At 49.6% G+C, this 26,576-nt stretch overlaps 1 protein-coding gene across 2 annotated transcripts in view; it reads right to left on the bottom strand.

Moving 5' to 3' along the window:
• Nucleotides 1-24,583, bottom strand: part of HKDC1 (hexokinase domain containing 1) — a 45,271-nt gene extending 20,688 nt beyond the window's left edge. The window contains exons 1-9 of one of the 2 annotated variants that reach the window (XM_045569316.1): nt 24,286-24,583; nt 19,522-19,684; nt 14,062-14,210; nt 13,843-13,962; nt 8,506-8,601; nt 6,979-7,081; nt 4,771-4,954; nt 1,509-1,664; nt 196-429 (exon numbers count right to left, since the gene is read on the bottom strand). In XM_045569316.1, coding sequence (XP_045425272.1) covers nt 196-429; nt 1,509-1,664; nt 4,771-4,954; nt 6,979-7,081; nt 8,506-8,601; nt 13,843-13,962; nt 14,062-14,210; nt 19,522-19,684; nt 24,286-24,348 — 1,268 coding nt within the window. In that variant the 5' untranslated portion in view covers nt 24,349-24,583. The remainder of the gene's footprint in view (nt 1-195; nt 430-1,508; nt 1,665-4,770; nt 4,955-6,978; nt 7,082-8,505; nt 8,602-13,842; nt 13,963-14,061; nt 14,211-19,521; nt 19,685-24,285) is intronic. The other variant, XM_045569317.1, reaches the window with a different exon arrangement.
• Nucleotides 24,584-26,576: the final 1,993 nt, after the last annotated feature.

The following is a 26,576-nucleotide window of genomic DNA, read 5'->3' as shown; positions in this document are numbered from 1 at the left end:
ATTTCTTTAAGAGTGATTCCCAAAAGCACCCAGCCAGCTAGATGAATGCGGGCCCTGGATTCACCCTTTCCCTGGTAGCCTCAGTGCCAACAAGAGGAGGTTGGTTCGGTATAAGCCATATGGTCGAGAGAGAACACTGGGACCCTGCTCTGGGGAGACTCGTCCGTGGGGCGTGGGCTGGCAGGGGGCACTCACTGCGGGTGTATCTTGTAGAGGGTTCCGTCCATGCCCACCGTGGTCCGGAGCCGCGCCAGCTTCTTGTTCTCCCGCAGGCGTGTGAGGATAGCTGCCAGGGCCGCGGCACAGAGGTTGGCCGAGCGGAAGGAGACGACAGTGCAGACGTGCTGGACGGCAATGCAGTCGGCCTCCGACGGCTCCAGGCCCAGGTCCACCAGGATCTCCCTTGTGTTGGCAAGGCCTTCTTTATACCTGCAGGGGACAGGAATGACAGGACCGCACTTCTCCATCGCTTGAGTACCCTCCTGAGGGAACCAGCTTTCCTACCTCTCAGGAGTGTGAAAATAAACAGGCTGGCACAGGGTAATATAATAGTAACACTATCAACATTAACAATAGCAGCCACCATTTACTGAGCACTCCCCCTGTGCCAGGTACTGGCCTAAGGGTTTTACATGTATTAATTTATTTAATCCTCTCAACAATCCTGGGGAAAGTATTGTCATTACCCTATTGTACAGATGAGGCATGTGAGGCACAGAGAGGGTAAGTAACTTGTCCATGGTCACACAGCTAGTAAGTGCTAGAGCCAAGATTTGAACTCAAGCAGTTAGATCATCGCACCCACACTTTTAACCACCCTCGCTATAATGTCTTTCACAGAAATTCTATCCTGCCAAGCTCTGCACAGGCAGACTCCTGGGGTCAGTGCCACTCTGCTGAGCTCAGAATCTAAACTGAGTACAAAGCTCAGGGCAATGCCAGGGTTTCTAAGCCTGAGGAACAGGCCCCTGAGTTGACTGGGGCCAGCCGCCTTCACCAGCCAGCCAGCTCCCCATTCCAGGGACCTGTGTATAGGCCTCGGATCTCTAGATCCAAAGCCAGTCCCCGATGGAAGCAGATGCAGAAGGCTCTGTGATAGCAGGAGTTCCTAAATTGGATTCCACACATGGGCTTTAAGGGGCCCACAGATGCCCTATATCATAAGCAAAATTGTGTGCAAATGTGCATTTTGGGGGTGAAGGTCCAGAGCCTGAATAAAGTTCTCAAAAGGATCTGTGACCCTAAGTAAAGTTACAAAGAAAGAAGGCAACAAAACACGGGGAGAGGGTGGCCCTCTGACAGCAGAGTCCCCAGTTGATGACACCCACGAGAATGTCGCCTCAGAGTCAAGGCAGAAATTGCTAACCCATCTGAAGCCAGGCCCAGGTCTGAAATCCTGACGGTGAAGATCTGGTGCCTGCTTCTGTCCCACCGCCCCGAGCACACCAGCCTTGGCCACGTTCCCCACCCCGCGCGGAGCCAAAGGGGAGGCGCCCGGCGCTGCTTACTTCTCCATCGCAGCCACGTGCCGAGTCTCGATCTTGCCCTTAACGTGCAGAGCGGAGGATTTCTCGCCACCGAACAGGAGGCCAGCCCTGGCCATCTTCAGCAAGATGAGCCTGACGAGCTCCCCCAGGTACAGGCCGCTGATCATCTTCTCGAACCTGTAATTTGGTGAACGAATCTGTGGCAGCAACCCTTGCAGTTACGCAGCACCGTTTCCCTGAGACCAGGAGCCACAGCCCACGGTCGGGAGCATGCGCGGTGCAAGGGCCACGCCGTGGACAGGGAGGCCCCAGTCCAGCCCCAGCTGGGTGCGCCCTTGAGACACTACCCTCTCCGAGCTGCACTGTCCTCGCCCATAAAAGGAAAGGGCTGAGCCAAAGAAGATCTAAGACTCCTTTCTGCTCAGGAAGCGCTGGATTCCAAGAATCTTTATCTCAAACCACCCCCCGCCATGGGGGTGCCATTCTCGCCATTCTCGTGTTGGCATAAGGAACCTCAACCTCACAGACTTCAGGCACTTTCCCCAGATCACCCAACCATGGCACGACAAATCCAATTTCACACTCAGATGCTTCCAGCTCCTGCGTCAAGCTTCTGTTTAAGAGAGAAAGACGTGGTGTCCGTGAGACAGGCTGGGATAGCCCCAGAGAGGTTCTACAGTGATGTGGGTGAAACTCCCCTGAGGCTCCCTAACACCTCTGCTCTGAGTGTGCACACAACAAACAGCCACTAGCTGTTTCCTAGGTGAATTATTAAATGTAAATTTTGTTCTCCAAACACAATAAGACACAAAACCAAGGACAATCTATTTCATAACCCACCTTATATAGTTCACTATAAAAAGTTTTAGCTCATGGAAGAAACAGAAGACAATGAAAGGAAATTCAGGTTGAATTTAGGGGAATGGAATTTATTTTAAGTGAAATGAAAATGAGTGAGGATGATAAAATCCAAAAAATGGACACCACGTCTCTGGGCTGTGACTGCCCTGGGTCACCAGGGCACCGGGTGTGTGCTCAGAGCAGGTACTGCCAACGCATCAATGCGCTTTACAGGTGTGCAGCTCTAGTGTCTGGCTCCTAGGAGGTGCCTAAAATCCACCAGTCTATCTTGGCAAAACGTTTGACTCCAGGGCTAGGGCTGGGGAAGTTCGAGAAGAGCCTGGAACTCCTTACTGTGCCAGAAAATAAGGAAGTACTTAAAGAGTGACGGAACACATCAAAAGGACAAAGGAGCCAACTTGAAAGGACTTACTTTGGCCAAATCTGAAAAAATTTGAGCACCAAAATGAACAATGTTAGAAAGAAATTAGAACCCATTAAATTAAAAAAAAGAACTCACAAGTCTATACTAGTATAGATAAACGGAGGAGGCCTGGGGCGGTGGCTCATGCCTGTAATCCCAATGCTTTGGGAGGTTGAGGCAGGAGCATCGCTTGAGGCCGGGAGTTTAAGACCACCCTGGGCAATTAGGGAGACTCTGTCTTTACTAAAAATGAGAAGTGGTGTGAGCCTGTAGTCCCAGCTACTTGGGAGGCTGAGGCAGGAGGATCACTTGACCCCAGGAGTCTGAGGTTGCTGTGAGCTCTGATGACACCACTGCATTCCAGCCTGGGTGACAGAGCAAGACCTTGTCTCCATAGATAGATGATAGATAGATAGATAGATAGATAGATAGATAGATAGATAGATAGATAGATAGAGGTGATAGGAAAGCTCTTCTTTACAGTACAATAAGAACTAGTAAACATAGTAGGAATGATGGGTTTAGAGTTTCACCAACGGATCAATGGATGCTAAAACTAGCGAGTGAAAGCTTGATGAGGAACAGGATATTTACATAGTCTCAAAATATCCCTTCACCAGATATTTACTCATTACAACAGGAATAAGAGTAGCCTTATGGTGGAGAAACCTGTTGGGTATCCCCTTAACCAAGCAATTCCAGTTAGCATCACCAGTAATGGAACCAACAAATGTCATGTGTCTCCTGATACACTGCACTGGGAGGGACACACGCTGTGTGTGATGTTCCTGCCAAAAAGGCATAGCTTGAATCTCAGCGTGACGAAACATCAGACAAATCCAGACCGAGAGACATTCTGTAAAATGAGTGGCCTCTGTGGTTTAAGGTCATGAAAGACAAAGAGATGCTAAAGAACTGCTCCAGGTTAAAGGAGGTAAAGAGACACAGCAGCAAAAAGTAACCTGCAATCCTGGATTGGAGCTCAGATCAGGACGTTTCTTTTTTTCTATTTTTATAAAAGTCATTAATGGGAAAGCTGGTGAATCTTGCATAACATCTGTAAATTAGATATTAGAAATGATTAAGCGCTAATTTCCTGATTTTGATCATTGCAGTATGGTTCTGTAAGAGAATGTTCTTGTTTTCCAATAATACGCCCTGAAGAATTTAGGGGTGAAGGGACATCATGCCTGCAACTTAGTTTCAAATGGTTCAGAGAAAATAATTTGATACATACATACATGAGCATATACCTATATGCACATACATACAGAAAGGGGGTGTTACTATTTAAGGAATCTGAGTGAAGGGGGCATGGGAAATTTTGTACTATTTTTGCAACTTTCCTGTAAGTCTGAAATTAGTTTAAAATTTAAAAAAACTTTAAATATGACAAACACTTAATGAGCTGCAATAACGTGTAAGACACTGTGTGTAGAAAGGAAAGGAAAATCAACGTTGCAGGTTGCCTACAGGGAGCTCGGCTCGCACATAAAGAGCCAAGGCCAACGCCTAGATGTCATCAGAATGCAGGTGCGTATGGGATAAGAGCTGGCAGTGGACCTCAGGCATGTGGACAGCTCGCAGGGGGGGAAGGCCCTGCCAGGGCCACCACCTGCCATGTGACGAGGCCTCAGAGAAAGCGGGGTAGCCTGGGAGCCATGGAAATGCAAACCCAAGGAATTCGGCGGAGTTCTGCCTGCTCACTGCCCCGGTTTGTTCTGTGGCCACTTGTCCGAGTGCTCCAAGAGGGCAGGACCCGTGTCACTCGGTTCACAGCCTTCTCTCCAGTGCCTTGTGTGCACACACGAGCTCCAGAAATATTGACCGAATTAGAATTAGGGGTATGACCTGGGAGAAATCACTCAGTGTTCTTGGCTTCGATTTCCTCATTTGTCGAATGAGACTGCAATACAAGCCTTGCCTTGCAAATGCATCATGACGGGTAACTAGTCACAACGAGAGCATCTCCCGGGCAGAGGGGACACCTGAGTGACAGTGTTGCAAGGGAGCACTCACAGTTGCTTCCCTGGGTTCAGCGAGCCAAGGTCCAGCTCCCTGTCGAACTCGGTGCGGATGTCCTCCAGGGACCCGTCGTCTCCGAAGGCCCCCCACTCCGTGTTGATGCACATCCTCCCCTCGTCGCCTTCCACCAGGTCGATGTTGCTCATGTCCTCCATGTAGCACGCGTTGGTGCCGGTTCCTGCACGAGGGATGGGGGAGAATATGCAAAGAGAGCCGGCTCCGGGCTGGGGACAGACAGGGAACTCTTGACTGCCCGGGAGTCCTCCTGAATGGACCACAAAGCGCTTTTGACTCACTCCGGGGCCGGTTCTCGCCGAGGCAAGCAGCTTTGGCAAGCCCCAAGTTCATGGGGAATAAAGCTGACATGTCAAGCCTGTACTTCTCAGGGTGTTAATGGTTTGCTGTTATGAATGGAGTCAATTGTGAAGCAGTCCCTGCTGAATATGTATGAAAGCTGACAGAGCACACTCACAAGAGGAGAAATTAAGCTAACCTTGTAAATAAATAAAAAAAAAAAAACCAACCCAGAGTCATTTTTTAAATTCTTTCCCTAAGCTACTTAGCTTCCTCTCTGTTTGATACTAAAAATATTCTTTACTCGTGGCTGCCAGAAATAGTTTCTAGCATAAGCTACATCCTTATCTTTGACAGTGATTAGCTCCTGCCTAGGACGGCAACATCCCAGTACTCAAATGCATCACTCCAGGCAATGCCTCAAAAGCTGGAGCACTAGGGAACGGCTGCAAATGGGCACAATTTTTCTGGAATCTTTTGGGATGGTGAAAATGTTCTAAAATTGGATTGTGGCAATGGTTACGAAACTGTAAATTTACTAAAAATCATTGAATTGTACACCTAACACAAGAGGATTTTTATGCCTCAATAAAGCTGTTTAAAAAAATTTTTTTTTTTGAGCATCTTCTCCTGGCTGATACTCTGGTCTGAGTATTTTAAATGCCAACGTGAAAAATGAGAAATAGCAAAAGGCAGAAGCTATAATAATATTTGGTAATGTATAATAATATATAATGCATAATAATATTTGGAAAAAAGCTTCTCTCAGGCAAGTCTGGCGCTGTTGAGGGCTGGCATGCAATCTGTGGGTTCCCAGAAGCAGTCGCAAGGACAGACACTGGGGACAGCCGCTGATGGCCGGCAAGCACCCGTCCCATTCTGAGGGGTGGGGCTCCCAGAAACGAGGAGGCAGATGAAGGCCCTCAGGTTGCAAGCCCTGCCCTTTGGGAAAGTGTGGGGGGGGGGAGTGAGGGTGCTGTTGGAAATTAAGAAAAAGCAATTCGGAAAAGTTCCCCCAACAGTGGTAAAGGAATGAGAAAAGCGGAAGGGATATTCAAAAATGAGCTGTAAGTCAGAGCAATCTGGCTTTGTTGTATCCCAGACTGTCTTCTCGTGGGCCCCTCCAGCAGCGCCTCGACCACCCACTGGGCACCGTGCTGCCCACGACCTCCCTGGTCCGGGCCTCCTGTGCTCCAGTGCGTCTCACCTGACGGTCCACTGCCGTCCCCAATAACAAATGCTCCACAGCAGCCAAAAAGGGTTTCTTAAAAATGCACATGCACTTATCCATCCCCCACCAGAAGTCCTCCAATGCCTTCGTGTCTCCCTTGGTGTACAAGCTGGTGACCTTACAGGGACTGTGTCCCCATCCCATGCCATCAGCCCAGTCCCACTCTCTCTGACTTGCATCGCCTACAACCCTCAGCCTGTGCTCACTTGAGTCCACCACCATCCAGTGTTTCGGGGTTCCCTGAGCACCGCCCGACTCCCTCCCGTCTCAGAGGCTGTCAGTGTCCTCTGTCCTTCCCAGGGACTCCCTTCACTTCATGTTCCGTCACTAAGGTCCCTCTCTCCCCCGACTGCCTGGCCCTACTCTCAGTCACATCACCCTGCTCTGTTTTCTTTCTTTCACTAACCACCGCCCGAAATTATCTTTTCAGTTTAGGCCTTTTTGGCCTCACCCCACCTCCCCACTGACCACCCCAGGAGCACAGGAACTCACCCCTGTGAACCCACAGAATAAACGCATGAATGAAGGAATGAGTGTATTGATTTCCCATCTCTCAATGTTGCTTCCCCTAAATAGTGTCAGGGCCCTTCCCGCAGAATTTACTAAGAGTTTGCAGAAACTAAGCCCCCAAACAGCCCGTTTCCCACACCCCTCAAAAACAAGTCCAGTTGAGTTACCAATGATGACACCAACTTCACAGTAGGGATCGTCATAGGCACATGTCATCATGGTCCCCACCGTGTCATTGACCAAGGCCAGGATGTCCACATCCATGTCCTGCTGAACACAAGGCCAGAGGGCATCAGCGGGTGGCGGGAGGAGTTCCCTGCCTCTTGCCCCCAGGGGAGGCGGGAGCAGTGAAGGTGACTGGTTGAGACTGGGTACTGCCTGCCTGCGGGGAACGAAGCCTTTTCGGGGCTCAGGGTCTAGGACAGAGAAAGGGCCACTGGGAGCAGAAGAGGAGAGCCCGTGCTCGTGCTTTGTGGGTGAAGGTCTCTGTGTGCGGTGGAGATACCGAGACATGTGAGGCAGAACACCTGGCCTCTAGCTTTTCATGTTTTGGTTTTTAAAAATTTTTATTTATTTGTTTATTTATTTAAGAGATAGGGTATTTCTGTATCACCAGGCTGGAGTACAATGGTGTCATCATATCTCTCTGCGGCCTTGCACTCGTGGGCTCAAGCGATCCTCCTGCCTTAGCCTCCAGAATAACAGAGACTATAGGCACATGCCACAGCACCCAGCTTTCAGCCCTTGTTTGAGGGACCCTGAGATGACATTGAGGAAATCATGTTTATTCTGGAAGCAGTGGCATTTCCAGAGGAAAACACCAAAGTCTTCGCCTACAGGGACATCTTAGCCAGCAGGTGCAGCCTCAAGCCAAGTCCTCACTGTGTGCAGCACCACGGCTTCCTGTCTGGGCTTCCTGTTCTGCTAAGTCAGCTTGGATTATTGCACCAAAATCCCCCAAGGTTTGGAGCAACATTTTAAAGTAAAATGAGAGCAGGACTGGTAGCGCACACCTGTAGGCCCAGCTAGTTGGGAGACTGAGGTGGGAGGATCACTTGAGCCCTGTAGTGCCAGGTTGCAGTGAGCTGTGATCATGCTTGTGAATAGCCACTACACTCCAGCCTGGGCAACATAGCAAGATCCCATCTCTTAAAAAAATAAAAAGTAAGATGAAAACAATAAGAGAAAAATGCAGGCTACACAAGAATATGACCCCAGCTTTAAACAGAAAAAAGACATGAAGGGTATGCAGCAAAATATGCCTCCTCCTGATGGGGTAATAAGCAATTTGGGTTTATTCGTGAACTTTTCAGCTCAGCAAGAAGCAGGTCTTGTTTTTCCGGTTATTTAAATTATTATAAAATATATTCAGTGAATAGAGATATTCAACGAATAGAGAACAGACTGGAAGGAAAGTGATGTTTGCAGCCTCAGAGAGGAGAGTGGGGGCTCATCCACAGCAGAAGGAGGCCCAGGGATGTGCCAGGTCACCTGTTAGCAGTGACTGGTTCAAGCCCCACATAGCAAGACTGCTGGCAGGTTTATACGAATTGGCCACATCTGTACTATAGTGTGACCTTCCCTAAGAACTGCTCCTTCTCCGAGTCTCCTTCCAGACAGGCACAGTATGAGAACTCCCCAAGAGAAAGGGGCTGGGACTGGAAGAGCCTCCCATACCGGGGCGAATTCCTCACCTTGTGTTTTTTCATGGCGTTGGTCAGGCGGCTCACTACATCTGTGTCTTGAACTCCTCGGGCCTTAAACTTCTTCGTCCACGAAATCAGGACACCCTGTGGGAAGATTTCAGATCCAGTCCCAGTGAAGGAGGCGCTCAGATGCGGAACTGAGCTGCGGACATTTCATGCCTACAGCGCATCCTCCTTGGCCCTCTCTTGTCTGAGCTGAATCACCCAATTCTTTTAACATCGCTCGTGAGGCCTTTTCTAGTAATGTAAACAACAGTCTGAGTAGTTTGAAGCAATATATATGGCAGCAGAAAGAGCAATTGCTGAAGAGTTAAAGCACTTGGATTCATGAGACATTCAACAAGTCATTTAACCTCTCTGAGCCTCAGTTTGCTCATCTGTAAAGTGAAAATATCACCTCCTTGCCTGGTTATATATAAGAAAATACCTGGTGTATTATATGCGCAGAATACATGGTTTGCTAGGTCCACTAAACAGAACTAACACGCTCTAACCCTAAAGACTCTCTCAAGAATTTAATTTCAATTTAGAAAAATGGTTCTCAGCCAGGCGTGGTGGTGTGTGTGCCTGTAGCCCCAGCCACTCAGGAGGCTGGGGCGGGAAGATCCCTTGATCCCGGGAGTCCAAGGCCAGCCCAGGCAACATAAAGAGACCCCAGTCTCAGAAGGAAGGAAGGAAGAACAAAGGAATGTTCTCAATTTGCATGATCAATTATCTGCTTATAAACGGTGTTTCCCAAGAGCTTGGTGTCTACAATTGCAAACAGTAATAGAATTTTTCAGACTGGAAGAGAACTTGGAAGTTAAGAGAATCACCCATGTCGGCTCAGGCAAGAGCAGCTGACCTCAAACTCACAAACTCCCTGACCGCACCTCCTCCAATCCCCTCAATTTATAGATAAAGACACTGAGATTTAGCCTGGTGTGGTGGTGCACACCTGTAGTCCCAGCTACTTGGGAGGCTGAGGCTAGAGGATCACTTGAGCCCAGGAGTTGATAGTGCCACTGTACTCCCGCCTGGGAGACAGGCAAGACCCAGTCTCTAAAAATAAAGTAATAATAATAATACTTTTTTCTAAAAAGAAAAAAAACAGACATACTTAGAGAGGAAGGCAATTGCTCCAGGTGGCAGTGAGTGAAGGACCCGGCCCAATCAGACTGGTCTGAGGCACCACCAGTCCCCAGGGTTTTTTCCCTGCACCACAGCGCCGCCGTGTGGCAGCTTTCCCTAATTTCTGTCCCATGAGCTATGGCAACGTCCCTGCTTCACCCAACAGAGGCAGGAGAGAGGTATGGGCAGCTTTTCCCCCCAAAAGGGTGCTAGACACCATGTGAGACCTTTTAGGGAGAATATGTATGGGGAAGCGAGGGGTAAGTGCTTATGATATAATGATAAATTTTTAAAAAAGCAATTACACACCACTATATATTTTTAAACCATGGGTATGGTGCGTAACATCAGTATTTAATACAGATTTGCATGGAAGGAGACCTCACAGTTCTAGTGGTGAGTATTTCCAAATGTTGGGATTAAAGGAGATTCCTATTTTCTTCTTTAAACTTCCCAATTCCTATCCTATTTTTTTTAAGCTTGAAAAAGTATTACAATTTTATCATCAGAAAACACACACACGCATACACTTATGAAGAAATTTCTCACTGGCTAAGTCTTTTGTGTTCTTTTATTTAAATAAACAAACAAAAAAGTGAAGAAATGTCTTCCTTTTAATTCTCATGCCCTGAAATAGTATCTTTTGCAGCAATCTGGGTGGAACTGGAGACTGTTATCCTATGTGAAGTATCTCAGGAATGGAAAAACAAACATCACATGTCCTCTCTAATAATTGAGAGCTAATCGATGGGCACACACAGGCACAAAGAGATGTAAAGGTCATAGGAAATCAAGAAGGGGGGGCGAGGGGAGGGATAACACCATTTGGGGGATGGGCACACTAAAAGCCCCGATTTAAGCATCATAAAAGGTGTCCATGTAACAAAAACATTTGTACCCCCTTAATATTTTGAAATAAAAAAATTTGCACGCTCTTCCCTTCTTTAATCATTTTTAATTTCTCAAAGAAGCCTCCTAATCCCACCTCCTCGTGAACGCCCCCGCTTCCCACCACCTTCTGCACTCACGTAGCGTGACAGAGCCCCCTTCCCCAGGAGCCCTTGTCTCCGTGTCGCAGGATGTACGTCTACAGCAGAGCCTTGGTTAGATGGCCGCAGAGCAAGCCCATGTTGCGGCATTATTAGTAATGGGTTTGCCTGTGGTTGAAGATTTTCTACTTAACTTTAGCTTTCTTGAAAGGCAGTCTGGGAGGAAACTTTAATCAAATACAAGTCATTCAACTATGTTTTGATGAGAAAACCCCTTTCGTGATAAAATCAAGTATCCTAGCTTAAATTTACCTGAAAATCCTTATTTATACAACACAAAATGGGTCAGGCAACTACTAACTTTTTTTTTTAAAGAGAGGGGGTCTCGTTCTGTCCCCCAGGCTGGAGTGCAGTGGCACAATCATAGCTCACTGCAGCCTTGAACTCCTGGGCTCAAGCAATCCTCTTGGCTTAGCCTCCTGAGCAGCTGGGACTACAGGAGTGAGCCAATATGCCTGGCCCCAACTGCTGACATTTTTTTTTTTTTTTTTTTTTTTTTGAGATAGAGTCTCACTCTGTTGCCTGGGCTAGAGTGCCATGGCGTCAGCCTAGCTCACAGCAACCTCAAACTCCTGGGCTCAACCAATCCTCCTGCCTCAGCCTCCTGAGTAGCTGGGACTACAGGTATGCACCACCATGACCGGCTACTTTTTTCTATATTTAGTTGTCCAGCTAATTTCTTTCTATTTTTTGTAGAGAAGGGGTCTCACTCTTGCTCAGGCTGGTCTGGAACTCCTGAGCTCAAACGATCCATCCGCCTCAGCCTCCCAGAGTGCTAGGATTACAGCTGTGAGCCACCACACCCAGCCCATCTGCTGACATTTTAAACAAAGTTCTAGAGCTATGTCCTTCTGGAAAGGCAGTATGATTGGGGAGTTCATGAGCTTGGGCTAAGCCACTTTTGGCTGTGTGACCTTGGGCAAGTCTCTTAACCTCTCTGAGCTACAGTTTTTCTCAAATATAAAATGAAGATAATCATATCTACCTCATATAATTGTTTGGGGATTTTGTTGTTTTTTTTTTTGTTTGTTTGTTTTGTTTTGTTTTGTTTTGTTTTGAGACAGAGTCTCGCTCTGTTGCCCAGGCTAGAGTGAGTGCCGTGGCGTCAGCCTAGCTCACAGCAACCTCAAACCCCTGGGCTTAAGCGATCCTCCTGCCTCAGCCTCCCGAGTAGCTAGGACTACAGACATGTGCCACCATGCCCGGCTAATTTTTTCTATATAGATTTTTAGTTGGACAGATAATTTCTTTCTGTTTTTAGTAAAGACGGTGTCTCACTCTTGCTCAGGCTGGTCTCGAACTCCTGACCTTGAGCGATCCACCCGCCTCGGCCTCCCAGAGTGCTAGGATTACAGGCGTGAGCCACCACGCCTGGCCGAGTTTGGGGATTTTAATGAAATAATATAAAGAGTTCAACACAGTGCAAGATACGATGTCAAAACCCAAGATACAATGCTATTATTATTATTACCACTGAAAGATGCTGGTGGGCGTTTGACATAGATAAATGACAAACCATACATTCCCCTTCCCCCAACTTATCAAGAAAACATGTAAGTTTGGCTCTCAATGTTGAATTAATTCCCACAGAGCTCGAGAATTTTCTTCCTTTTTGCTGACATCTCTGTTCCTGAGCTCTCGAGTAAGAGGTGTTTAAAGATAGGGTATGCAGCCAGCGCACACTTATGCCACCACCTGCACTACGGCATCCAAGTGCAGGCCTGATGCGCGGCCCCGCCTCTCACTTCCTCCTGACTCCTGGACCTCTGCGCTTCCAGCCAGCTCCACCCGGCCTCATCTAACAGTCCCTGAAACCTTCTTTATGTTATCTTTTCCCAATCCCTCCTTCATAAGGAATGAAACAGTAACACTCAGCCTGTCTCCTGTATGGACGATGACAAATTCCCACTCAATGGAATCAAATGAATGTTCGATAGCACCTTTTGATTGTAAGATAGTTATCCAGCGCCTATTAAATACACCACATTGTGCTGGAGACCCTGGGGCGGGGAAGGGGAATTGTACAAAACAGCGCCTGCCCTCCAAAAACCTCTGTGGAGCTGGGGACAAGGTACAAAAGCACAAAAAGCCAAGTACGGCTAGGATATGTACGCACCAGGCACAGCCCAGCAGCCCAGCGTCTGCACCAGGCACAGTGTTGGGTGCTTTCCAAGTGCTACGTCTAAGCTTCACCTCAGCTCAGCGAGTAGACACCATTAGCCCTCTTTTACAAATGAGAAAACAAGAGGCTCAAGAAGTTACCGAACCTGTCAAGGGGACACAATTTGTTCTGAGCCATGATTCAAAGCCACATCACGGAACGTGAAAGCCCATTCTCTTTCTACTATTCCACACCAGTAAGTGGCTCAAGCCAATGACATCACACACATCCCAGGGTGGTCCATGATTTCAAGGTGGCCCACGATTTGACTGTCAACTGGAGTCATAACCAGAATGTGCAGTCAGATATCGGGGCCACCACCCCAAACAGGAGTGGCCTGGGGAGTCTTGACTCTTGACAATAACCCCTGGCCCCAGAATGTCCCCTTACTTATTGTCACAGATTCACATAAGATCAGGTTAGTCTTCCCCTGATTACAAATAGAGAATCTGAGACACGCCGAGATGGGTGACCAGGAGCCCCAGCCTGGGTGGCACAGCTGAGACCAGATATCCCAGGCTCTGTGTCTGCTCAAGAACATTTCACTCCAACGGCCCCACCACAATCCTCCTCCCAAGGGCTCACTACGGAGGGACGGTCCCCAAGCCTCCCTGCTCTCACTCTAGTCGGCTACGTCAGTGGTTCTCAGTGCAGTCCTCGGACAGGCAGCAGCGCGCATCTCTCAGGAAGCTGTTAGAAAGGCAAATGTGGGGCCTCCATGCAGAACCAGGGCTGCTGGGGGAGCCCAGCAGTCTGTGTGGAGCAAGCCCTCCAGGGAATCTGATGCACAAGGTCTGAGAACCAGTGAAAGCCACCACGCTCCCTCGCGCTGTGCCCATGTTGCGTGTAAAATCAAGGCCGCTGTGTGCACAAGTTACCTGCAGCACACTGCCACCTCATCTTTATCAAAGGGAAAAAGAAGCCCAGCCTGATTCCTGCACCTGCCCATGCCCCCCACACCCCAAAGCCTGCACGGCTTCTTCCCTCCCCTGGCGCTAGCCTTACCTCTTCCAATTTAGTCTGTCTGCAGGGGAAAGAAAAGGTCAGGCCAAGGGGCAACTTCTTGTGCTTCAAATCTTTGGTCTGCATGAAGTCGGCCAGACAGTCAGCTACGTAGTCAAACAGCTGCAGAGAGGAAAAGCGAAGGACACGGGCTCAGGGACGGTGCCTCACAGAACGATGCCGAGGCCTTCCCCGCCTTCCCGGGCGCCGCCTGCCCAGTACCTCCGAGCCGTTCCCTCGGATGATTTCATTGGGTGTTGGGTAGAACTGACTCTCCATCTGGACCTGTCGCTTCCCCTCTTCCGAGACTTGCACCTTCAAGACTCGAAACTTGGATCCTCCAAGATCCAGGGAAAGGAACTCCCCATTCTCTATTAAAAAACAAAATCAGTGACCATTTATTGAGGGTCTTCTACTCTATGGCAAGTTCTGTGTTAGAAGTTGGACATGTAATAAATGTCATTAAATCTTGCAGCCACCCATGAGCTGGGTATCACTGTGCCCACTTGGTGAGGCCGGGGGGTGCAGCCATTTATCAGAGCGCCCGAGGTAAGGGGCAGACCTGGGGTGCGAGCCCACATCTGCCTGGGTCTGCAGCCTAAGGCTGTCCCCTGGGTCACACTGTAGGACGTTCATTTGGAGGAGGGCAATGTGAAGGCACTTCGTGCAGGTGGTATGAGAAATGGCCGTGAAGGTGGATCCTGCCCTAGGACACCACGACCGGGAGGAGAGAGCTGGTTCTGCAAACGTGTGGGAAACTCAGACAAAGACAGGAGGGAGATGAGAAACCAGCCTCACACAGCCTCATTCTGACGGGCAGAGGGAAAACACTCCAAGAGGGGAGGGGAAGCAGGGACCAAATGATGACCCTTGAAGTGCCAAGGATGCCCAATATTTTAGGCCAGAGCCACTTCAATCCAGCCCAGCCCAAGACAGATGCTATTAATAAAAAGGTGAGGGCAGGGCAAAGTGGCTCAGGCCTGTAATCCTAGCACTCTGGGAGCCTGAAGCAGGAGGATTGCTTGAGGTCAGGAGTTCGAGACCACCCTGAGCAAGAGCGAGACCCTGCCTCTACAAAATAGAAAAAAGAAAAATTTGCCGGGCATGGTGACGTGCACCTGTAGTCCCAGCTACTGGGGAGGCTGAGGCAGGAGGATCGCTTGAGCCCAGGAGTTTGAGGTTGCAGTGAACGATGATGACGCCACTGTACTCTAGTGAGACTCTAGCTCAACATTAATTAATTAATTAAATAAAAAGGTGAACGAGATCGTGTGTTGGGGGGAGGCAGCCCACCCTGAGGACTTCTGCTCAGGACCCCTGCCAGTGCCTCCAATGACAGCCACAGATGTGGGGTGGGAGCTCAGGGTGAACCAACAAGCCTTTGTATAGAATTACCTGTGCTGAGAAGCGTCTGCACATACCAGTTTTGCTTCCTGATACATGCCCGAGGCATGCGTAAGTGCAACTCCATACCCATAAACCCGGCACCTGAGTGGCCTTGTTTTATACCAAGTGACCTCAGCCACAGCTGCCTGGACCTAAGGGGCCAGTGGGCCAATCCAAGTTACTCCTTGTGAAATGTGAAATAAAACACAGACGGAAGTCAATAGTAGGTGGCAAAAACCGAAACAGAAGCATCCCCAAACCCAGAGGTCCGCTGGGCAGGCGAGGCAGCCACACGCAGGCTGATGTCATGGGGGGGACAGGAGAGGTCCAGTTCCCTTGAGACCCAAAAGCAGCACAGCTCCTGCCCTCAGTTTCCCTGAAGAGCTCTGTGTCTCCCTTCTTGGTCCACGTGCCCTCACACAACAAACCTTCCCTTGACCAGGCTCCAGTGGGTCCCTTATTCCTGGCAACGAACGAGCTGGAGGCAAGCTCCGACCTTCCCATGGCCCAGAGCAGTCTGTCCAAACTGTAATGTGCACGTGACTCTCCTGGGAATCTGTGAACATGCAGATTGCGATTCGCAGCCGGGATTCTGCAATTCTAAACAAGCTCCCGGGTGCTACTGCTGCTGCTGGTCTGTGGACCACAGTTAGGGTACCGAGGTGCAGAGTCCTCATCTACAGATCCAGCCGGCTCTATCTTTTGTTTTTGTGGAGCCACCTGGAAATTGTGGAGACATCTGCAGATTCTCACCTCCCCAGAGCAGCTCCAAATGGAGCCTGAAGGAGCCATTTATTATTCGGTAGGGACTTCAGGGAGCTAATGCTATGCAACTCTTACTAGTGCTTACTATGTACCAAGGCAGAGGAGCTTTCACGAATGTTATCTTGTGCAGGAAGCAGGGTAGATCCCACAGCTCACAGACAGACATTTACTGAGCACCTACTCGGTGCCAATTAACATGTCAGGTGCCAGGGATGCAAAGGTGAAAGAGTGTGTGCACCCTGGGGAGTCCGTCAGCACTACGGGCACCTAAACAAGCCATTTCCACCTGGGCTCAGATGGCGGGAAGCACAGGGAGAGCTATCCCAGTCAGAGACAGGAATCAAAGGTGGCTGTCCCCCGCCAGTGACACAGCGCTGAGCTCTGAGGATGAGAGGGACTCAGGCTGCCAGACTGGGGCGAGCAGGGGTCGGGGGAGAGGAAACCATGAGTGAAGGAATGAGAGAGCAGGGCGGCGTGTGATTTTGCTGGGGTACAAATGAGGCTGGAAGACAGTCTCGGGTAAAATTAGGAAGGATAGGAAAGGCCACCTCCCACCCCATGGAGCTCAGGCTTCATCCAGTGTTGAGAGTGAGCCACAGACAGACTTTAAGTAAGGGAGCGCCAAGATCTGATTGAGACTTTAGAAAAAAAGCCTCTGCCACCACCCGGGATAGACTGCGGGTTTGACAAAGAGGAGGCTGCTGTGCCGCAATGCAGACTGGAGGTGACGCGCTGAGACCTGTCCGCCTCTGCAGGGGGACACTCCTCCCTCCCGCTGCAAACACCTCGCTCCACGGGCGACTCAAGATGCCATTTCACGGGAACCATGTGGTGTGATCCCTTCCGTGACTCTGACCCCAGAGAAAGGATCCAGTGGACCCTGGGGGAGGGAGGACCTCCCAGGCAACAGTGGCAGTGGGGCCTTCAGGGTCTTGAAAGCAATTAGTAAGAAATCGGTCAAAGGAGAGGAGATTCCTTTGACAATTTGCTTGCTGTGACTGATCCTCCGTGACCTGCCTTGGAGGCCCAGGGTTTCCTCCTCCTAAACCACTGCCAGGGCGTGTGCCTCCACCCGTCCCCCAGTCCCCAGTGCAGTGACTCCCAAAGGCACACAGTGGCTGAGTAGGTGGGTTCCTGGACATGCAGCCTCCAGGGGGAGAGGCTGGGAAACCACGTGTTTAGGAAACGCTCCAGGTGAACCGTATGCTCAGGCAAGAACGGGACCCTGTCCTCGTGCAAGACCCCGGCCCTGGGCTGACTACCTCAGGGCCCCTGGGCTCACCCCCAAGGCCTACTTGGGGGCCTGAGAGGCTCCCTGGAGGCAGAGGCCGAGAAGAGAGCCAGCTGGGGTCAGGCCAAAGAATTCAGTCACCTTCCGGCTTCCCTCTATGGCTGGTAGAGGCTCTAATGTTAATGCAACGCTTTTAAGGACCTTGATCCTAAGTGAGCACTGTCGACCGCAGCGCCTACCAAAAGGCTGGGAAGTAACCAAGGCTGCGACAGGTGACTCCCTGCCAGGTAGGTGCAGGTAAAGGGAGGAGGAACTGCAGAGAGTAGGCAAACTCAGGTTTCTCTGGAAACTGCATCCATTTCTGAAATGGAAGTGACAAGGGATCGGGAGAGATTTATTTGTTTGGTCTTGTTAGTAATCGTGAAATCATAGTGCCAGCTCACAGGAGCTATGGAGGACTTTGGACATTTTAGAGATTTTACAGCACTCCTTCCACATGACCTCACTGGGTCCTAACGACCATGCTGTGGCTCTGGCATTTACCAGGGGCGCCCTGGGCCCAGGGACCTTGCCACAGCAGAGTCACTGGTGAGACTTACTGCGTGGCAGGGGTTACAAGGAGGCAATGAAGAAAGGAGATGGTGTCTCCCAGCCTGAGGAGGGGCAAGTTTCTAAAACTTAGTTTCATTTCTAAACCTCCTGAAGCCGCCAGGGCCAGGAAGACACCTCCTGCCCCACAGTCTCCATCCAAGGCCACTGTCCCTTGCTTCCGGGGACACTCCTTGTCTGTATCTGGAGGAGCGGCCGCAGCACAGGAAGCTGGGAGGACTTAGCCCTGGGTGTCTCAGCCTCCTCAACCCCTCATGACTCAGGTGCTTCTTCCGAACGGCCCCAGATGACCTGTCGAGGACTACAGTCTCCCCAGCACTCTCATCGAACTGTGTCAAGGACAGGGCCAAGATTTCAAAGTGGGGCTGACTCTCTCCAAAGCGACGTTCCGCCAGGGCGGTACACTGGCCACCCCAAGCACCCACCCACTGGCGAGGGAACAGGCCTTTCCCACCACAGTGTCCCAGGGGCCTCTTGGCCAGCAGAGCCAAGCCACTTTGACCCAGGCACCGCTCCAGAGGGGTCCAGAACCCAGCTAATCCAGTCAAAGCCCCCCCACTGTGAGAGCTCCCCAAACTGCAGTCCCTGTTCCTTCAAGGGCCCCAAAGTCTCTTGCAGGAGCTTGGTTTGTGCACTGGGCCCCTGACAGTGGGAAGCCCCTTTGTCCTTGGTGCTCTCGTCTGACCTGGGCATAACAGCTACACTCCAGAGTTGTTACGGGAGTCAGCGACACAGAGAGTCCCTTGCCCCCCATGATCACAGGAGGTGCTCAGTAAATATCAGTTTCTTTCCCTGTTGTGGCTTTGCCCGGAGGCTAAGAATGGAATAGTTGGCTGGGACCTCATAGATGCCCTCTAGAGAGCTCTGGGCTATGGTGGGCAACACAATGTCCCCCCACCCCCAAAGATGTCCATGTCCTAATCCCCAGATCCTGTGACTATGTTAGGGTACGTGGCAAAGGGGAATTAAGGTTGCAGATGGACTCAGAATTGCCCATCAGCTGACCTTGAGGTTGGGAGATTATCCTGGATCAGCGGAGGTGCCTAATGTGGTCACAGGGTCTTCACACGTGGAAGAGGGAGGCAGAGGGTCGGTCAGAGAGACCTGAGGCTGCTACACTGCTGGTGCTGAAGACAGAAAGAGGCACGAGCCAAGGAAAGCAGTGGCCTCTAGAAGCTGGGGAAGTCAAGACAACGTTCTCCCCTGGAGCCTCCAGCAGAATGCAGCCCTGCCACTCCCCGGCTTTAGCCCAGTGAGACCCATTGCCTGGTATGCATCCGGCACTGTGCTGGGTGCTCGGAACACTGTGGTGAGTAGGACCCCGGCCTCGTGGAGCTGTTGGCCCGGTGGGGACTCACACGCAGCAGGTGACAAGTGCCCTGACAAGCACCTAGCCCAGTGCAGATGCTTCCCGGGTGAGGCAGCAATGTGACGCTGAGAGGGAAAAGTTGCCTCGCCCCCCCCCCCCCGGGGAAGAATGTTGGGGTACTGCAGCAGCAGAGGGGGCAGAATGTGTGAGGCCAAGATGGGCAGGGAGGGGACAAGGCACCCTGGGCTGGAGTGTGAGTTGGGGGAGAGGGCTTGTGACATGAGCCAAGGCGCAGGATCAAACTGAGGCACTTTAGGGACCTACCAGCAGAGAGGAACTGGGGGTTGGGGGGTTGGGGTCCCAGCAGCCCAGCCCCACTCACCTGAGCCGTCGGGGATGGCCCTGACAAAGGTGGGCAGCATCTTCACTGAGGCCGTGGGGTTGGTGTCCTTGGCCAGCCCCCTCTCCATCTCACCCCGGAACCGCGCCATGATGTCCAAAAGGGTCTCATCCGAGAGCCGCATGTGATACAGGAACCTGTCCACCTGGAACAGACGCCGGGGACCAGGGCTGGCTGCGGGGTGCCCGCCCTCCAGGCTGCAGGCTCCCACTCCCCTCACGAAGCTCAGGCCTTGCTCTGGGGACAGCTTCGTGATGTGGACTCCCAAAGGCTGCTTCCCTGACCCCCTCCCAAGGCAGAGGACAAGGCAGGGCATTGGGAGAGCCGCATGGAACGGAAGACTGAGAAGGTGTGGGGTTCTTCCTCTGAAGGGCAGACTCTGAGGAGGAAGTGACTCCCCCATTATCCTGATGAGATAATGGAGGGGCAGAAACTACCAAAGATTCAGGATCTAACTCCTGGTGCAGGGCCCTCACCATCGTCCCATTGCCTCTCCACTGGAGAAGACTAGCTGCCGCTTGCACCTTAGCTTCCTAAACATGAGGACTCTCTTTTATCCAGTGATGACAACAGATATGTCCAAACATGTTTCCCTTTGTTTACTGGCTGCTAGGAAGCTCAGGTTCCAGAAGTAAGCTCTAAAATCTAGTCCTTTAAAATCGCATTTTGGTTTAACTGAGGTGTTTCTAATTAAGACGAAGTTTATTTTTAAAGTCAGCTCAAATTGCTATTGAAAATGAGTGGATGTCCTTCAAGTAACCAGGAAATTGGGGCAGAGGACACTGCCCCAGTGGATGGAAGTTATAAAAATCACTATGGCTGTGCTCAGTCCATGTGAAAGTAACGTGTCACATCAGGAGCAGCCAAAAAGCTTCCTCCCCCATATGATCAGTTGGTGGTGGCAGTCTGGATTGCCAGGCCTCACTGGGATGGGTTATGGATGGGGCCAGGAGGAGAGACGGCAGCATATGCAGGCTCCCCACCCATGCAGGTTGCAGGGAGGCTTGGTTCCAGGCACTTTCATCTACCGCTAAGAACGTGTGCTACCGTATACAAAATGCCGTCATATATGCCACTTCCTCAATCTCCAGGACATTCCTTTGGGGCCACCAGGTAAGGCCAAAGTTCTGGTCTCCAATTGAGAGATGAGAAATACGAGCCTCAGGGCCATTTGGTGCCATTAATAGAGCTCTGGACGCGGTCTCCACACTCTTCATGCCCACAGCCTGGTTTTGGTTCACAGCCCCCTTGGGGGAGCCATAGACTCAACAGACAAATTATACCACAACACAGGGCTCATGTCACTTTCATCCTAGGACAGCCACCAGCCAGGTCTCAGAGGACAGAAGAACCCAGCTCAGTCGGCGCCAATACAGACAGTGAAGACAGCAAAGTGGCCCCACAGCTCTGGGGACTTGGCAAGGGCCAGAGGAATGCCAGAAAACCATCAGAGAGCCATTATCAAGAAAAGGACAATCGAGCTTTCAGCATATTGGGGAAGACAGGGTATAACCAGGTCATGCTTCATTAAGGGCTTCCTGCACACCCTGCGTCTGTTTATGACTAATTGGTTGGCACAGCCACATACAGATGGAGAAAATTGGACAGAAGGGACATGACCCAAGTAATTGGTGTTGGGGAAGGGTGGGATGCCCTACGTGGGAACTGGACTTCATCCTTTCTCACCCGAAGCCCCTCAAATAGTGCCCCCAAACCTACTGGTCGCTTTTGTTCAGCCTGAGAGTATAAAGAACTCCTGCAGGCATCCACGTCATGTGGACGATAAGTCACGCTTTTTCCCTTCTACGTAAGCAATGGTTTCGAGGCCCTGCGGGAGTCATGTGTGAGCTGCTAAAAGTTCAACTGTGTCATTTAGCGCTTTGGGCAACTACTGCTCTTTCAATAATTTACAGTTATGACAGAAAGAATGTCAACTCTGCAACAATATCCTCCTCATTATTTGTATCTTCCACAGCACCTGGCACAGTCCCTAGATGGGAAGAGTGAAACATATGTTGGGTTAAAAAAAAAACAACAACTACATTTTAAATCCAAGCAAGTGATTTGGGGCATGTGTAACCAGGGACACACAGGGAGGGTACTTGTGTTGCAGAAAACCAAGCCCACTTTTAGAGAGAGTCACAAACCGCAATAGTGGATACCTTCTAAACAAGAAAGCCAACAAGCAGGGTATTTAACTTAGAGCAAATCAAACAGTGAAACTTAGAGCCGCTGAATTACAAAATATAGGAGCCGGAAGTTGCCTTAGAGATCATTTAGTCCAAAGGTCTCATATTATGAATTGAGCCATAAAGAGTTTCCACTCTTTGACCTAGTGATTTTACTTCTGGGAATCTATTCTCAGGAAATAATCCTAAATACAGAGAATAATAAATACATACCAGTGTTTATCATAAAAATATGAATTTTAAAATGTTTTTGAAAGTACTCAAATGTCCAGCAAGAGGGAAAAGGTTAAATAAATTATGGCATACCCACTTGATTGAATATTAGGAAGACATTAAAATGACGATTATGCAGATAAAGGAGAAATGTACATAGATAGTGGTTATGATATAACAATAAGTGAAGGAAGCAAGATTTAGAACTGTAAGTACATTATAAATATAACTGTAGGCTGGGCATGGCGGCCACGCCTGTAATCCTAGCACTCTGGGAAGCTGAGGGATCACTTGAGGTCAGGAGTTCCAGACCAGCCTCAGCAAAAGCGAGACTCTGTCTCTACTAAAAATAGAAAAATTAGTCAGGCGTGGTGGTGCGTGCCTGTAGTCCCAGCTACTTGGGAGGCTGAGGCAAGAGGATCGCTTGAGCCCAGGAGTTTGAGGTTGCTATGAGCTAGGCTGACACCACAGCACTCTAGCTGGGGTGACAGAGCGAGACTCCTTCTCAAAAAAAAAAAAATTAAGTTTGGGATTTAAGGTAACATTTCCACTTTTTCGTAATGTTGACTTACTAAACTGTAAAAAATACACATTGAAAACCTAACCAGTTCTTCTCGTGCGGATGAACAATCTGAAGGTCAGTGACCAGGGCAGCCCCGTGTTATCAATAGGTCAATAATATCAATATATTGACTTGGAAAAGAAGCTGTCAGAGTCGTCTCTATTTTCTTTCTTTCTTTTTATTATTGTTTTAATGTTAACATGGGGAGATTTTTAAAAATTGTTCGTGGGTCTGAACAGTAGCCCTGGTAGGCAAGCATGGCCCAGGGTTTGGACAACCCTAGAGGCAGGAAAGGATGAAGGGGACTGACCACCTGACCACAGAGCCAGTGTGAGTTGTGCCTTTTGACCGGGACAGTTTTCACCACATGGAGGGGTGTTCTCAGAATCATGACTCAGCTCAACCATAAACCACCCTCCCACACCCCCAGACCTGCTGGGTCACTTGCTTAAGGTAGCTACAAAGTGCTCCCAGCTTTCTTGCCCCCCTGGGGGAGAAGGAAGTCAACTCAGGCATGGACAAAGGCTGACCCTCCTTCCAGAAAGACCTGGAACACACCAGTGGAGGCTCTATTTCCCTCAAATGGGCCTCCCAAGCCTGCACCTGGGCTGGTGGACAAACACGTCCTGCCTGCTCCCAGAGTACAACAAAAGGTGAACCACCACAAAGGGGCCCAAGGAGATGAGATGAATTTGCAAGACTACAGGTTCAGGGTTCCAAAGACTGCCCCTTGGGGGTACAGGTTGCATCTCTACAGGGCAGGTAATAACAGAAAGTGGATTCTTAAGCAGTGCTGTAGAGGACTTTTTCATCTGCTTAAGTAGCCAGTAGAGGGCTCTGTGAATCTAATCAACAATCGAAAATTAAGACAGCTTAAATCTGATTGATTTATAATGTTTTAAACTTTGCTGTAACCTCTAAGCCAACCCACTAATGAACAGAATTTAGATGCAGTTTGTGCCACGAAGCACATGAAGGCTGCAGGATCCACACTTCCTCATTGTGAAAAGCAGGGAGGCATCAGGCGGGGTCAGCCCACTTGGGTTTAACTCTCGTTCCACCTTAAATACCTGGTGACTTTGCCTAAGTCGGCCCGCTAGGAGGACCTCTGTTATCTAAACTGAGAGATGCTACTTGCCCAGGGCCCTGACAGCCAGTGGCCAGAGGAGCTGCCTGGAGAGAATCCGATGACCCCCAGTTGACCCTTGGTAATTGTTAGCCAGCCCACCTTAGAATACATTTCACAGACAAGTTCCTTGAGCGAAGTGACAAAATAATGCATGCCATCAATAGCATACTGTTGGCAAACAGCAGGTGCCAATAATGAATACTGCAATTATTGTACATGACAACTCACATCCCTCCTGGTGGCCCTATTCGTAGGTTTTCAAATACACGAATAATCAGATCTGCCCAAAAGTTCTTAAAACGTCTTCCAAAATGACTCTCCTCTCCTTTGTGGCCTTTCCCAGCAAACACTCCTTCCAACTCCTTCCATCGAACACAACCCTCCTTAAGCTTTCTAAAGACTGTCCCCAACCCCTTCCTCCTCAGACACCTGCTGAGAAGTTCCGAGTGAAATTTAAGGTTCAGGACAGGAATGCAAAGCCCAGGGGTGGGGAAGTTACTTCCTCTTCCCTCTCCCTGAGTTTTTTCCTGGTCATGTGCTCCCGGTATCTTTTCTAACAAGCGCTCTTAAATCCTTTCCGAGGTAGGCAGGGAATCAGTCGGTTCTGCCCGTGAGGAACAACCCAGGCATCTCCCAGCGCCCTGAGCACTTACCTTCTTGATCTGATCCTCCTTCAGCTTGGTGAAGTAAAACGCCATCAAGTGTACCGCAAACATTTTCCCCAAGTTTGCTTCCTCCCGAGCTGGGCAGAGATTTCGGTGCAGTGTTTACTCCCACGCCTCCAGGGCGCTGCACACTTCCAGTTCGGGCTGGAAGACCTCCTGGGGAGCTAGGTGTTCCGACTAAATACTTCCAGCCTGCTTGGTTCAATGATTAAACTTCACGCCCTCTGGCTGGTCCCTCCCTCCGGTACACACTTGATTGATGGGAGGCTCCGGAGGGCAGTTGAGGGCTGGCGAAGGAGGAGGCAGGGAATTGATGGGTTGCTTGATTATTGGAGAATCGGGTGCCACAAAATCTTGTTGCTAAGCAACACTCGCTCTCACACCAGCGCTCCACCAAGCCCACTCAGCCGGGGAAAATCTGAGAAGTTGGGCACTGAACAAAGCCAACTTTCAGCCGGTTGAGCTGCTTTGCCAATTTTCCCATCCCAGGCTTTTCTCTCTTATCTTTTTCTCCTCAACCCAGTAGCATAACTCCGCAACTCTCTACTTCTCTGAAGCGCTGCCTTAATTAAGACTAAACATTGCTTTTGGGCAAGGAGATTTCAAGAATGGTGTGCATGTCCCACTGCTAAATTTGGCTGGTTTAAGAAAAAAAAAAGAATGTTGGGGCAAGTTCTTCCATTTCTGACAGATCTGATCTCTTAGCTAACAGCCAGTAGTTAATGGAAAACAACCGATAAAGGTTTATCTATTCACAATGTTAAGCCGGACAACCTTTATTTTACAGGTAGTGACCCAGAAAAAAATATGTATGAGAAAAAATGAACTGAAGTCACCAGTACTCACTGGGAATCTGCTGCCGGAGAGAAAAATTGAAGTTACAGATGAGAAATGTCTCATGCCACTGAGATATTTGGTTCACTCACTTATCTCACTCATTATACTGGATGTGAGAAGGACCCAGAAAGTGGCCAACGTGTGGGGACAATACAGCTTGCACTCTTCCCACAGTCATTGGCTGGCTAATGAAATCCACGCGTGTCAACAACAGCAGCCAACATGGATGGAGCACTTACCATCCCCATTTTATAGATGAGAAAACTGAGGTCCAGAGAGGTTAAGTGACTTACAGTCAGAAAGCTTGTAAATTGGGCAGCACCGAATCAGTCCTAGGAGTTTGATTCCAGAGCCCAGCTCCTAACCAATGCATAATATTGGCTCTCAAACTGTTCTTTCTTCACGCAGTAGGTACTAAAACAACAACTTTTAGTAGCGGCAGCATTCTGTTGGGTTGTTAATAATTTCAACTACATATTAACTATATACTTGGAATACTAAATACAGAGCTATCACTTCAACAGTGTCTTCCTAGTAGGAGGAAAAGTCAAATGAAGAAATTCCTGAACATAATGACTCAAATACTAACCAAATGCTCCCTAAAATTGGCAACTGACCAGCTGTCAACAAAGGTCTGCCGGGAACCCCAATGTTTCTCACTCCCACGTGGCACCTGCTCTTCAATAAGAGGAACGTTTAAAAAAAAAAAAAAAAGATCAGCTTAACAGCCTCAGCTTCATTAGCTTTTCTACTGCACGATCTCGTTAAGCAAAACAATTACCGAATGATCGCCTGGCAAGGGGACCTTCAACAGCTGCCTCTTCAGAAGCCACTGATTGTCCACTCAGTGCTCTCCGCCCATCCGTCACATGGAGGAGCTGTCAGGAGTCCAGCGGCAGCCCACAGTGCGGGGGATGTGTGATTAAATTACTCCAGATGCTTTTCTCAGATTGATGTAGAGCCGCCTACCAGACTGAGAACCCCTATCCTCTTCAGTCTCTGTATCCCTCAGACTGTGACTTTTAGCTCCTTTACTTTATTACACAAGCAAAGGTTAACCTTTACATCCCCAAACCATTCAGTTCCCCAAATCAGGTAGGACTGTTGGTTTTCTGCAACAGGCCTGCTGTGCCTTAGCCTGTGCTGACTCAGGACAGCATCCTGGGCCAGGTCACCTGCCCACAGGTGATAATATTACTTGTCTTCATTCTTGCATTTATCTTTTTTTTTTTTTTTTACAGACAGGGTCTCGCTATGTTGCCCAGGCTGGACTAGAACTCCTGGGCTCAAGCAATCCTTCCACCTCAGCCTCCTGAGTAGCTGGGACTGCAGGTGTGCCCCCACCGTACCCAGCTTTTAATTTGCCCATTTAAAAAGTAACCTCCGCCGTGCAGTATGGCACCAACTGTTGTTGATTTATTCAACATAGGGATAAGAGGTTA

This window comes from Lemur catta, chromosome 14 (genome assembly GCF_020740605.2).
Source record: "Lemur catta isolate mLemCat1 chromosome 14, mLemCat1.pri, whole genome shotgun sequence".
Taxonomy (NCBI): domain Eukaryota; kingdom Metazoa; phylum Chordata; class Mammalia; order Primates; family Lemuridae; genus Lemur; species Lemur catta.
Note: the sequence above shows the minus strand (reverse complement) of the source record. Positions and strands in the feature narration are given on the sequence as shown.